Source organism: Hippoglossus hippoglossus, chromosome 19 (assembly GCF_009819705.1).
Source record: "Hippoglossus hippoglossus isolate fHipHip1 chromosome 19, fHipHip1.pri, whole genome shotgun sequence".
Taxonomy (NCBI): domain Eukaryota; kingdom Metazoa; phylum Chordata; class Actinopteri; order Pleuronectiformes; family Pleuronectidae; genus Hippoglossus; species Hippoglossus hippoglossus.
Genome location: NC_047169.1, coordinates 9841449 through 9854016, shown reverse-complemented (window position 1 = coordinate 9854016; position 12568 = coordinate 9841449). Strand labels below are relative to the sequence as shown.

General features: G+C 40.8%; 1 protein-coding gene across 1 annotated transcript; it reads right to left on the bottom strand.

Annotated features, from left to right (window-relative positions):
• Positions 1-6334: 6334 nt before the first annotated feature.
• On the bottom strand, positions 6335-11431 carry epas1a (endothelial PAS domain protein 1a). Its single transcript, XM_034570735.1, has 9 exons — positions 11071-11431; positions 9881-10047; positions 9231-9478; positions 8976-9060; positions 8773-8873; positions 8483-8646; positions 7532-7638; positions 7277-7445; positions 6335-7098 (listed from the first exon to the last, which is right to left on the bottom strand). Exons 1-9 carry the CDS (start codon positions 11094-11096, stop codon positions 7035-7037), a joined length of 1131 nt encoding a protein of 376 aa, XP_034426626.1. The 5' UTR covers positions 11097-11431; the 3' UTR covers positions 6335-7034.
• Between the last annotated feature and the right edge of the window lie 1137 nt (positions 11432-12568).

Genomic DNA, 12568 nt, shown 5'->3' with positions numbered 1-12568 from the left:
GTGCACGTCAGTTTATTAGCGAGCAAGCAAATCTAAAGCACATTTCATTCCAGGAGGATTAGGTTAATAAAATAAAAATATATATGAAGTAGAATAAAAACAATTAAAAGAAGTTGTAATAAAGATAAAAAGCAAGACATAAAATATAGGAGGATGGGTTGAAAATAAAATGAAATAAGATAAAAAAAAACAATTGAAAGAAGTTGTAATAAAAGATAAAACACAATTAAGACCAGTCGACCAGACAAAAAAAGAAAATCTTAACATTTGTCATATTTTTGTCAGGATTTCAGCTGGTGCCAGTCCCCCACCACCCACCCCTGTGTTGAGGAATTTCTGACCATCCTCACATATTACACCTGCACAATACCATTATGAGAATAGTGCCTGTCTAATTGCACATATACTCCCTTCACTCTTCAAGCAATACCCAAGGTCCGATTATAGATAAAGTGCCAACTAGCTGTACATTGTAGTGTCTTTGCTCTTGGACTTTCATGAGATTTCTTTTGCCTATTTCACCAGTGGCAAGACGTAAGGACACAATGTGATTTAGGAATGCATATTTAGGCTTAACTATCCAATAACAAATACATGATACATGTATATTCAATAGTTTTAGAACTATGTGCAAACAGACATGGGTTCAATGTGGAATTTAATTGGGTTGTGTGCCCACTGTGTGCCATTCTAGATTAGGTTTACGGGAAACCGATCAGGTAGAAAGGAAGTGCACCAGCCTGGTCATTCATTAGTCTTTGTACGGTGACCACAGTGGTAGAGTTTTGTACTTTGTGGCTTGATGGAACAACCTCAGAACAACCTGATCAGTTTAGTGAGTGACACAATGTTGTTCTAATCCATCGAGCAGACTGTAATATATTTTACTGGATAAAGTAAAAAGTTTGATCAAGTGATATAAGGTGAAAAGTCAGACAATCACCAAAGTCAGTGATACACAACCTCTGGAACCATGAATGTCTGCACAAAATGTTCAAATGTTTCAGTCTGGATCACAGTGGTGGACTGACTGACAGACAGACAGACCCATTTCAATCCCTACACCCACCCACTAGCAAACTTTAAGCATGAAAGCATGAAGCATTTTGACCATAAAGATTTACAATTGTTGCCATTCAGATAGTGATATATCAACATCAACTTGAAACTTGAGCCAATTCTTTACATCAGTAATTTAACTTAATTTCCACCTTTCTGAGCTTAGTCTTGAATCCAAAGTACTTTAGCAGCAAAGTGTTCTCAGTGCTGTTAAGTGCAGACAACTTATTATTGCATGTGTTGTCTAAATGTATGTGTGACGTGGGGCATCAATATGCACACATACAAATGTTCTGTGTGTTTGCAAATATGTGTGACCAAGTAAGAGAGCGTAATCCAGGGCAGCAGGTCACACTTGGTGAGCATGTGAATGAATGGGGTGTTGCTGGAGAGCGTTTAGGAGACAACTGGAATAAGGCAGACTTGTGTGTGCATGTGCGTGTGTGTGTGTGTGTGTGTGTGTGTGTGTGTGTGTGTGTGTGTGTGTGTGTGTGTGTGTGTGAGAGAGAGAGAGTGTGGCGACTGCACTACCAGGTTGCTCGAGATAATTTTCATAAGAGGCCTCTTGATGTAGCGTAGGGGCAATGTATCATGGGTACAACCTTCTGATCAGCCAATCAGCAGAGCTTTTTTTTATACTTTGCTCCCATTGCATGCAATCCAATCATTTCCACAAGAGCCAAGACACTGTAACATCAATAATTAAATGCCGTAAATATCTGCTGCTATGCACTTGCCAACATGTGGGAGCAATTTTACGAATCCGAATGCAACTTTAACTCTTGATCCTGAGTCTGCAAAATACTCTCAACATTCTCACGTTCGTGTCTGTGCATCTGCTCCCACACTCTGAGCACAGCTGAGGTACTTAAGCACGAAATCTCTCTTATGTAAAACTGCGTTTATGGCACCATATATATATACTATACTTCACACATATAGTTCATGAAATCATTGTCATCCACTCTACATGGCACAGAGAGAGGGGATATTAGCGCTGAGCTCGGCTGGTTGAAGGCCCTGACCTGGGCTTACACCCGTGGACTCTGCACAGGAGATAAGATTAGATCCAGGTACAAATACACATTTATACTCTATGCTTAAACAGTGCTACAAACACATGATTGCACAATGTTATAAGTCACTTATGGCTCATTTAGGTGTGATTTTTAGACACACATTAAAATTATTAAAGTACATCCAGGTCTGGTGCAGGTTAACATGGTCGCATTGTAGAGCTGCGTGTTCTGAACACCCTGTGTTGTCTCTCTGATGTCAGGAAAGAACAATCAATAGAAACCGTGTTACCCATTACAATGGGAACAGAGTCGAGGCAAAGTCTCACTGGTAGTAATGCAATAATGGAGGAGAGCTTATCACTTTGTTGTTGAAGCTGCTTTCAGACAATCTACTCCAGGGCCATGAGCTTCACTCACTTTTAAAAGCTGATATCCATTATGAAAGCAAGTGATTTTACAACAGAGCGAGCGAGAGAGAGAAAAGATATAATATCTGCATACTATTGGGCCTGTTTGTTCTGTCCTTTTTGGGAGATAACAAGCAGCGGTAAAGATAATCTGAAGCTTTATATACAACTGAGGCCCCTGTCACACCTCACCCTGAGCATACCAGCCATAAAGTGAAGAAGGTGGATGCCACACAATCAGGGGTTTCAGCACAAAAAACTGCATGCAACAGAAATTTGCAACAGATTGTCTGTACACTGAAATTTGCAAGTTGCCACACAATTTAGTTTGCATTAAAAAACCTATCATAAAAATTTGTTTAGTCAATACAGTTTTTGAATTGCAGCGCTTGGCTGTGTTTATCAACATCAATGAATAAAAAGGAGATAAAAAACATTCAGGCTGAGTTTTCCAGATAAACAGAAGGTGTTTGTGGAAAACTTCTGCAAGACTTGAGAGCTAATATCAATAAAAAAAGTGTTTCAAAATTCAAAGAGGCTTTGTCTTACTAACAACTTTGTTTTCAAATGATTCTTAAGCCCATTTTCTTAACTATACTACCATACCTCAATTTTATCTTCTCAAAACCGGCCTTATGACCACCCCTAGAAGATCAGCGGTTCTATTCCAGTCTTCCCCATTCCACATGCCAAAGCGTCCTTGAACCCCAAAGCGTCCTTGAACCCTAAAGTGTCCTTGAACCCCAAATTGTCCCTTCTCATAGAGAAAGTGCTCCACATGGATGCACTGTTGTGTGTGTGAATGGCAAAAACTGTACTGTAAAGCGCTTTGAGTGGTACAGACCATTTACCCTTCTCTCCTGCTCCTTTATGTTCCTCAGCAGCTGTGGCTCAGGAGGTTAAGAGGGTCGTACACTAACTTAAGGGTTGATGGTGCACCTCCAGTCTGCATTCCACAAGTGTCCTTGGGCAAGATACTGGATCTAAAATTGCCCCTGACAGCTGTCCTGACTGAGTGTGTGATAGAAAAAGCTGGGTATAGAAGCATTCTGTGGATGTGTGTGTGAATGGGTGACTGCGACTTGTGCTGTAAAGCACTTCGAGTCAATAAGACTGGAAAAGCTCTAAATAGATATTGTCCATTTAACATTATTTCATATTTATGTATAAAAATGTTCTTACTTATCTAATTTTATTTTATTTCCCCCCACTGTAATTTCTCATCTAATATATAGAGCCTATATTTGAATTGTCGCGGTGCTATAAATACACTTGCTTTGTCTATAGTCGTACAGAAATCCTACACTAAGTTCTTGAGCTGGTTCTTATGAATGCGTCTGCTTGTACAAGGACCCAACCTGTTTTCTCTTGTCATGTCAAACATCAGTCAAAGGACTTCGAACTCTGCACCGCAGGTCAATCTCCATCGGCTCGGCTTTTTCCACCCGCTCTTTATCCAGATACAACCTCGTATTAATACCACAATAAAACAATGGCTGCATTAACAATTAAATTAATAAACATAGAGCAATTCATTAGCCTTTGACTCATTTTATTGCCCACCAGTATTTTCCTGCACGTGTATCTTTAATTACATCATTTGCACATTTACCACCCCACCCCCCCCTCTCTGTTTTGCTCTCTTTAACTCTGCCACACACACTTTTTCTCATTTATCATGTTTGGATTTCAATGGGTGAAGCGCTGTCATGTCATTGGCTCACAGCCTGACAACACCCACCCAACCATAGGGGTGTGACTGGGGGAGGAGAGGAGTGAACAGCAGAGGGAACATGGAGGGGAGGTGACTTCAGCAAGGGCCTGATGACTCAGGTCACATGTTGTTTTTTTTTGAAAATGCTTGGAGGAACAGACTGTTGTTCGGTGTGTGCGTGCGTGTGTCTCTGTGTGTGTGTGTGTGTGTGTGTGTGTGTGTGTGCGTGCGTGCGTGCTTGTGTGTGTGTGAAGGTTGTGAACGTTTTTTGGGAGCTGATGGTTAGAATGAAATTGAAAGAAGAGAAAAAACACACCACGTGACCTCCCCCCTGTCCGCCTCATACTGGGTCATACTGGAGTGTTCAGGCTTCTGAGACAACTCAGGGACACAGATTCCTTCAACAACACAACTACACCAGGGTCACCTTGAAAACCGTCTGCATGGTCAAACCAAAAAAAAAAGAGGTTCCAAATAGTAGTTTAGAAAAATAATCCAACAGGATGAAAAATATTTCCTAAAGCCGAGTTAATGAAGAGGAACTTTGATCGTTGGGAAGTACATTTTCAGAAGTTGTTTCCTTTCCCTTCGGCCAAACTTTCAGCTGTGATTAAACGATTACTGTCAACAAGCATCTTTTATTCCCTTTCAACAGAGCAGCGAGTTCACATTATTTTGATTATTATGATCAGTAGAAATTCAAGGTCAAAGAATAAACGAGGCAATTCAAATATGAAATTAACCCATAAACCTAAGTCAGACCATACCGGGTCAATTTTAAATCTAGAAAGACTTAACTATTGCTTTTTGATCATCTTTAGAAACAAATGTACTTCGTCAATCTGTATGATTAGTTTAATCTTTATCATCTAGAACCATATTCATCTATTATCGAACACTTATCCCAGCTGACACGAGAGGAAGGTCACACCCTGGACAGGTTCTATCGTCTAGTGTGACACATTTAATTACCTGGATTAAAATGTTATAATTAGGATCATGTCTAAGATCAGGTCAGATTATTGCAAAAATAAACACATGGCTGTAAACTTTACATTATGCAGATTTTAATGCAGATTTTACCAGAAATTGGTTGGATTATATTGATTTAGAGGTTAGGGCTGTCAGTATTCACCTGTAAATTTGATTTCAGGTTTTTAAATAAATTGCTGATTAGATTACAAACCAGAATTGTGCCTTTTTTAATTGATTTTATGTATTGTGCATTTGCACTTTCAACTGTATTCACAATGTTTTTTACCCCATACCAGGAAGAGGTATTGCTCTGGTAAAACCTGATGTGAATATGACTAAATAGTGGTTCAAAATAGTAATCCCAATAAAATAAAATCCACACAGATCTGAATCCTGGGCTGGTTTAGACTTTTTAACGTGCTTTTGTAGAGCACATTTTCTATCTGTATTTGTTTTCAAGTCCTGCAGTGACATGTTCTCTGACATATAAGATACACCATTAGTTGTCTGATTGTTCCAAAAACAAAGGAAATAAAAAAAGTGTAACCCACATGTCAATGCCTTTAGACTTTTTTCTTTCTCTGAACCCATTGGAAGTGAGTGGAGATCTAATCAGTTATTTGCCTCTAAGCAAAACTGACTGCAGGAACATGGCCGCTATGTTTCACTGACAACAGTTGAACACTAGATGGAGCAAGACCCTTTCCCTGCATGCTGTAGTCTGACTGCATCAATGTGAAGGTGAGAATATAAACTCGGGTTCACAGCCTTTTCATTCAAACCGAGGTTCCTACTGAGTGACACCCAAATTAACATCCTTACAGACAAACTATCATTAAAGCACATTTATGTGAGATAGTAGAATTGACTGCATTATTAAATGTACATATAGAATTGATGTTCCTATTAATGTAGTTACATTATTAAAGGCATTATTAGGCACAGTTTACCTTTGTTTAACTCAAGTTGAAAAGTATGTCAGTAAATACATAAGTTGTTATGACTTTTTTGTCATACATAATTATTGTTGGAATGCATTCGTATTTTCAGGTTGCTTTCAATTTAGTTTCAAAGTTCGTGTTTGTGCACGTTTGTGTGTGTGTGTGTGTGTGTGTGTGTGTGTGTGTGTGCGTGTGTGGTTGTGTGTGTGTGTGTGTGTGTGTGTGTGTGTGTGTGTGTGTGTGTGTGTGTGTGTGTGTGCATTCAGAGGCCAAAAGGTAAAAAGTTCAAGCAGTTCCCACGAGAACTTTCCTCTTGAACGTCGAATCAGGAAGCTGTGGTTTTGACTTGTCTGCTCACATCTCATCATCAGCAGAATGCATATCTCCCCATATATACTCAGTGGGTGTGTGTGTGTGTCTACTGTTCAATGTGTCTGTGCCTCACAGTCAGATGTCACGCACAGTGTCAGGTGGCCCAGGAGGAAACCTCAAAGGAAGTAGGGTCAGGCCCAGGGCGGTCAGCAAAAAGTCAAACTGCCGGTTTCAGCTCTCACAGTCTGCACCTTTAACTTTCACTTTCTCTTTGCGGAAGACTGCAACTCTTATGCAAAACAGTTTGAGTAGTAAAAAGTAAAATCGCCCACTGCAATACCAAAACTACAAACCACTAAGAATAAGTAATTTTTTTTCCCTCAGGTTTGGTTGAAGCGTCTGGTGGAAATCAACAGCTCAGATTGTTCAAATATTTCCCTCGATGTGCAAATCAAAAATCGCAAAGTGAGAAATATCAGATGACAGCACTTTATTTTGAGTGAGAAAGTCTTATATTTGATCAAAGTTAGCTGGATGGAAATCATTTGACAGAAGGAAGTATACGGGCCGATTGTTGTTTTTCTACAGGACGACTGTTAATACACTTTCAGCTGAGATATCTGTTGATAGTCTGGTCCAAAGAGAGCAGCAGGGACGGCTCCTCCACTCCACTGTAAGACACAAGAGAAATCACAATTCACATCTTACCCCCTAACCCTAACCAGGACCTCAGGAATGAGGTTTTGCCTCATAAGGGCCGGGCCTCGTTCCCAATTAGGTCCTGACAAGATAAGTATTTACACTGGAGTGGGCCCTAAAGAGGAAACAAAAACTAGAATACACACTTACCTGAGGATGTAGGTAACACAGAGGATGCAGAGAGGCTGGTACGAGCGGAACCTGGACTTGGAGGTTCGGACACTGGGGATGACGGCGCAGTGACTCTCCACCCAGACATAACCTCCACCTCTCACCAGCATCCTGTACTGACCGCTCACCGACTGACTCTTAAAACACACTGCGGAGGGACAGAGACACAAGTCAAATCAGGCGTGCAACGTGTCTGTGGGGTTTTTTGTTTTGTTTGTGTGCGTCACTACTCACAGTTCAGATGATTCTTGGTCAGACAGTCTGTGTCCAGTGTGTGACAGAGATCGTAAATGGAACGGCCGAGCAGCTCGACAGGACTGTAGCCTAAAAGCAAAGTCACTCTGTACAAACACAAAAACACAAAGCAGTAACAAGTATGAATCTATTCCACTGAATACTGGCTTATAAACTAGTCTAACGATTCAAATTCAGTCTCTTTTACTTATATAGCAGCAGTCGTAGGTCTAAAATTAAAAACAGGGAAGGTAAAAGATACACAAAGCGGCAGCCCTAGTTCTGAATGTTTTTTCTTTGTTTGAATTACACTTGAAAATCTAGTTTGTCGCTTGAGGGACATTAAACCGACTTATTTTACTCTTTGCATCATATATTCTGTGACTGCTTGTTTAAGCTCCTCAGTGAAGCCACAGTATGTAATGTTTACAGTTTACTGAGAGAACATTCAACCTCTATACTCCATATTCTTGAAGGCTCCAAAAAGACCATTCGATGAAAATATTATAGATGTTTATGTTCATCACATTTCAACTTCCTTACAATAATACCTTAATACTGTATGTGACTTGTAGTGATCAGTTATTAGTAATTAATGAAAGCTGGGACAGATTAGACATTTACTTTCCACACCAGGAAAAAGTCTAAAATGTCTGTGGAATCCACTGAGCTGCAGAGAGTCTGCTAAGGTTTGCATCGGCCTGTAAAACCTGCAGAAAAAATATATGTGCAGCACAGATGCCAAATAAAAGGTGACAAGCGTCGTGAGATTTATAATTTTCAAAGAATTTCAAATTAATTACATTATGTGGAAAATGGCACCTCCTCCTTAACAAGACATGCAGTTTTTAAGATATTGTTACATCAATACTAAAGACTGCCCATTTAAATAAATACTTAAATGCTTGTATATAGTGTAGATGTGTCCGTGTGAACATTTGTGTGAATCACCTCTGGTCACAGTGCGTGAACCTCATGTCCATGCTGTGCTGGCTGGTGAAGGTGTGTGAGCTGAGGAGTGTGTGTGACAGGGGCAGAGGTTGGCAGGTGAGCAGCAGGCAGGACCCCGCGGAGGGAGCTGAACACACCCTCACTCGACCCTGACAGTGCAGAACCTAGAAAACCACACAGTTTTATTTAGGAATCAGACGATAAAGACCATCAGATACAATTTGTGATGTTCAAGAGTCTCAGGAAGAGGGAAATAAGGGGAAAGTCTTTTGTGGCAGTTTCTCACCAACCTTCCACGTCGCTGATTTGAGGTTGGTGCTTCTTCCTCTTTGGGTCAGAGTGCTTTTTATCCTCAGGACAAAGGTCCTCGTGGCACCGCACCAAACTCCCTCTAAAAAACAGGCAATTTACAGAGCTATACAATTTAAATCTGCAAAAAATAAAACTCTTGATCCCCCCCCCCCCCCACACACACACACACACACACACACACCTGACATCCGCTGTAGATTAGATCTGATTTCTTCACGGTCAGAGGGGTGAGTAAAGTCGAAAATATTGTGTCCCATCAACTCAGTCTGTCAGAAAACATGAAGTACACGTTAATCTTTAAATCCAGATTCCTAAATGTAAACCAGAGCAACATTCACATAGATACATATAAATGCTTTTATAGGTGCCCGTGTGTGTGTGTGTGTGTGTGTGTGTGTGTGTGTGTGTGTGTGTGTGTGTGTGTGTGTGTGTGTACCTGTGTCAAGCCCATGTATTTGCTGACATTGTCTGACAGGTAGACCATGTCCCCCTCAGAGGATAAAACCATCAGAAACCCCTCCAGGGTGCTCAGATGCAGTTGTGTCTCCCCCGTGGCTTCCTCCGTGGCTTCCTCCGTCTCTTTCTCCCCACCATCTTGTCCTCCGTCACACACTTCCTCTCCACCTTCCAACACGTCTCCATATTTTACACTCTGACTGGTCTCTGCCTCTGTCGCAGAGTTCACTGAGGTTCAGGGACAGAAGATAAAAGAAATGGAGGGATTTTGATGATTCTGCTGTGAACATTTTGTTCATTTCATGGGAAATGTTTCTGTTCTGTTCTACAGTGGGTTCGTATTTATGGGGAACTGTGCACAAAGGATGTGGTGTGTGTGCGTGTGTAGTCCAGGTGCTATTACACATGTTACACCGCTTACATCAACAACCTGATGTTATTCACCCAGTGGAAAATATCTGGTTTATCCAAAGCAGAAGTTCTGCATAGAAGCATTGTTACTAAAGCAGCATTGTTTTTTGTTAGGATGTTTATTTACTAAACTTTTTGTATGCATAATTAAAAGCACAATGGTTTTTGGTTGGTATTGTATGAGGGATGGTGTTAAATGTCCGTGATGACTTGTGTTACCTTTGAGCAGTGCGTGCATGCGTATGTAGCTGAGGGTGAGGCGGATGACAGAGGGCTTGTCCAGGTTGGATCGGACCGAGGGTTGGAGAGGCAGCAGCCGAGATAAATCTCTAAACACCTCCGACTCCACTTGACGTCTCTTTCTGGCCGCCTCACGGCTGATCACCCTGCACACAGGTATATATATATAACAACAATAATTATAATAATAATAATAATAATAATAATAATAAACTTTATCTAATTAGCACCTTTCAAAATACAGTTTCAAGGTGCTTTACATCAAAACTTTAAAATGTAAGGCAAACAATAGGAAACAGTAAAAAAATATATATATATATTAGGCTTAAGTGAGCTACAATAAACCACTACATACCACATGTTATTATATGAATATAGTGAGACTGTGACACTGTATGGGCTGATTAAGGAATTGTTATGATCCCAGTTAGAATTATGAATTCACCTTTCATTGCACAACTTAAAATACTAAATGTACTTTAGACGTATCATTTTTTTGATACAGTTATTACAAATGATTTAATGACCTTCCAAAGTGAGAATTGGAGAAATGGCGGTAAACTAAATGTATTTACTTGATGACTTATTACCACAAAGGTACTTTAAGTAAGAATTTTGTTATGTCAAAACTCACATTTCTGTACTTTTTCAGATTTTTTACTGTGCATTTCTTTTAGTTTCTCAGGCATATCTCCAAAATCTCAACTTTGCAGGAACTTGGATGAGTCATATTTCAGATTGATGACACAGTGACTTTTTGAGAATTTCTCAACATGTACGGAAGAATATTATGCTTCAGTAAGGAAACTCCATTTTATGGTTATTGTCATGTTTTAAAAAACATTATGCTGCTGAGTTATATTTTTTTAAAGATTTTCATGTAGAGTTTTACTTTTTTCAATAGGTTGTTTAATTCTTCGATCTATAAGGATTTGAATAGTTATTCCACTGTAGACGAACTAGTTGGGGAGACGAGCACCGCACTGTGGTTATTGTTTAAGTTCAAGTATATACGCCCAGTGTGGTTACACTGTCTTTGGCCTCACCACCTCAGTCACACACCAAACCAGCATAGTAACAGGTCAATTAAACATGCACTCGAACATATTTTCAAAAAAACACACAGTTGAAGATGATTTTAAAAATATCCATGCACACGAAGCTTTTACCTTCTCTTCTCCTTGTCGGCCGTCATCGTGTCCAACAGGCGCCTCTATCCAGTGTCATGGTGAACCTTGGCTCAGGAGATAAAAAAAGATGGTGGCAGCAGGAGTTCACAGCACGGCGGGGAACCTCGCCACTCCAGTTTGCACCATCACAGGCAGTGTAATTAATCAGAGAGGCAATTAGTGGCGCCAAATGTCACGAGGCAAGTGGTCCCCCGCAGCAGAGATGACTTAATCAGACTCAGCAAGTGTCTCCTCTCCCTCCTCTGCATGTGCATCACCTACAGGCCTCCAGAACCGAGCTCACTGATAGGTCAGCTGGCCAGGAAAAGCATCATCCTCCCCCTCCACTTCCTCCTCTCCACCCTCTACTCTATTCTTCTTCTTCTTCTCTTGCACAAACTTTCAAGCATCCCACAGACGACCGAGGATGGATAAAAAGCAAAATACGACAAAAAGAGGCAGGAAGAGAAGACACGGAGAGGTGTGAGGGTGATGTAGACAGCTCAGTGTTTTATTGGAATCAGACCAGACAGGACTAGCCTGGCTGTTGCACTACATTTTGGCACAGAGTAAGATAGAAGTGTGACCAGAAACAGCCCTACCCCTGGGTGCACGAAGCTTCACTACACACCGACTCTACTGCACACAGAGCAAACCCGCTCGCCTTCAGACCACTGTACAGTACATGCGACAACAGTCCTTCTCTGTGTGTGTGCGTGTGTGTGTGTGTTTGTTTGTAAGGAAGAGAGTGAGAAGAAGAAGGGAGGAGGCGAAGGAGGGAGTCTGCATGTGGTGATTTGTGTCTTGTGTTTGAAATGAGAGGTAATTCAGCTGCTGGTTCTCCACATTTCTTTTTCACCCGGCTGTAACAGACCTATAATAGTATAGTTATAGTATTTTACACAAAGGTTTCCTCCAAATACACTTTACAATAATAATAATAATAATAATAATAATAATAATAATATAAAAGAGAGAGAGAGAGAGAGAGCGATAAGAAAGAAAAGCCATTCTTGAAAAAAGCAAAAGTCAGAAAAGCAGGTAGTTTAGGCTGAGTGACAGCTGCTATTGGTGGGAAAGGGGAATTGGTGCTTCTGAGGAGACGTGGAAGGAAAGTGGGGGGGGGGGGGGGGGGGGGGGGGGGGCTGAAAACACTGATTGTAACTATAGGAACAGAAATGCTGAAGACAAAAAGTCATACATCAACAAAGAAAACAAAAAAAATATCCACGCATTCACCCACAAAAAATGTACATTCACGAGAAATAATAATAATAAAACCGCCCACAGGCCGGCACATTCTCGCCGGCAGGACGGGAGGTGGACTCTGAAACTAGCAGATGCATGAAACAGCTGAAAAAACGGGGCTTTTTCACTGCTACACAGGCCACCTGTAACACTCTGCTCCACATAATTAGTTCAATAGCCTGTAACTCGTAAAGCTCGACATTCACTTTGTACACACGAGAGAGGATGAGAGCGATCGATCATACAACAA

Coding starts and splice junctions, on each gene's coding strand:
- epas1a (XM_034570735.1), bottom strand. CDS start 11,096: ATGACGGCCGACAAGGAGAAGAGAAG. Junction 10,048..11,070: donor GCCGACAAGGAGAAGAGAAG/GTAAAAGCTTCG, acceptor ACCTGTGTGCAG/GGTGATCAGCCGTGAGGCGG. Junction 7,099..7,276: donor TGTGTTACCTACATCCTCAG/GTAAGTGTGTAT, acceptor TGTGTCTTACAG/TGGAGTGGAGGAGCCGTCCC.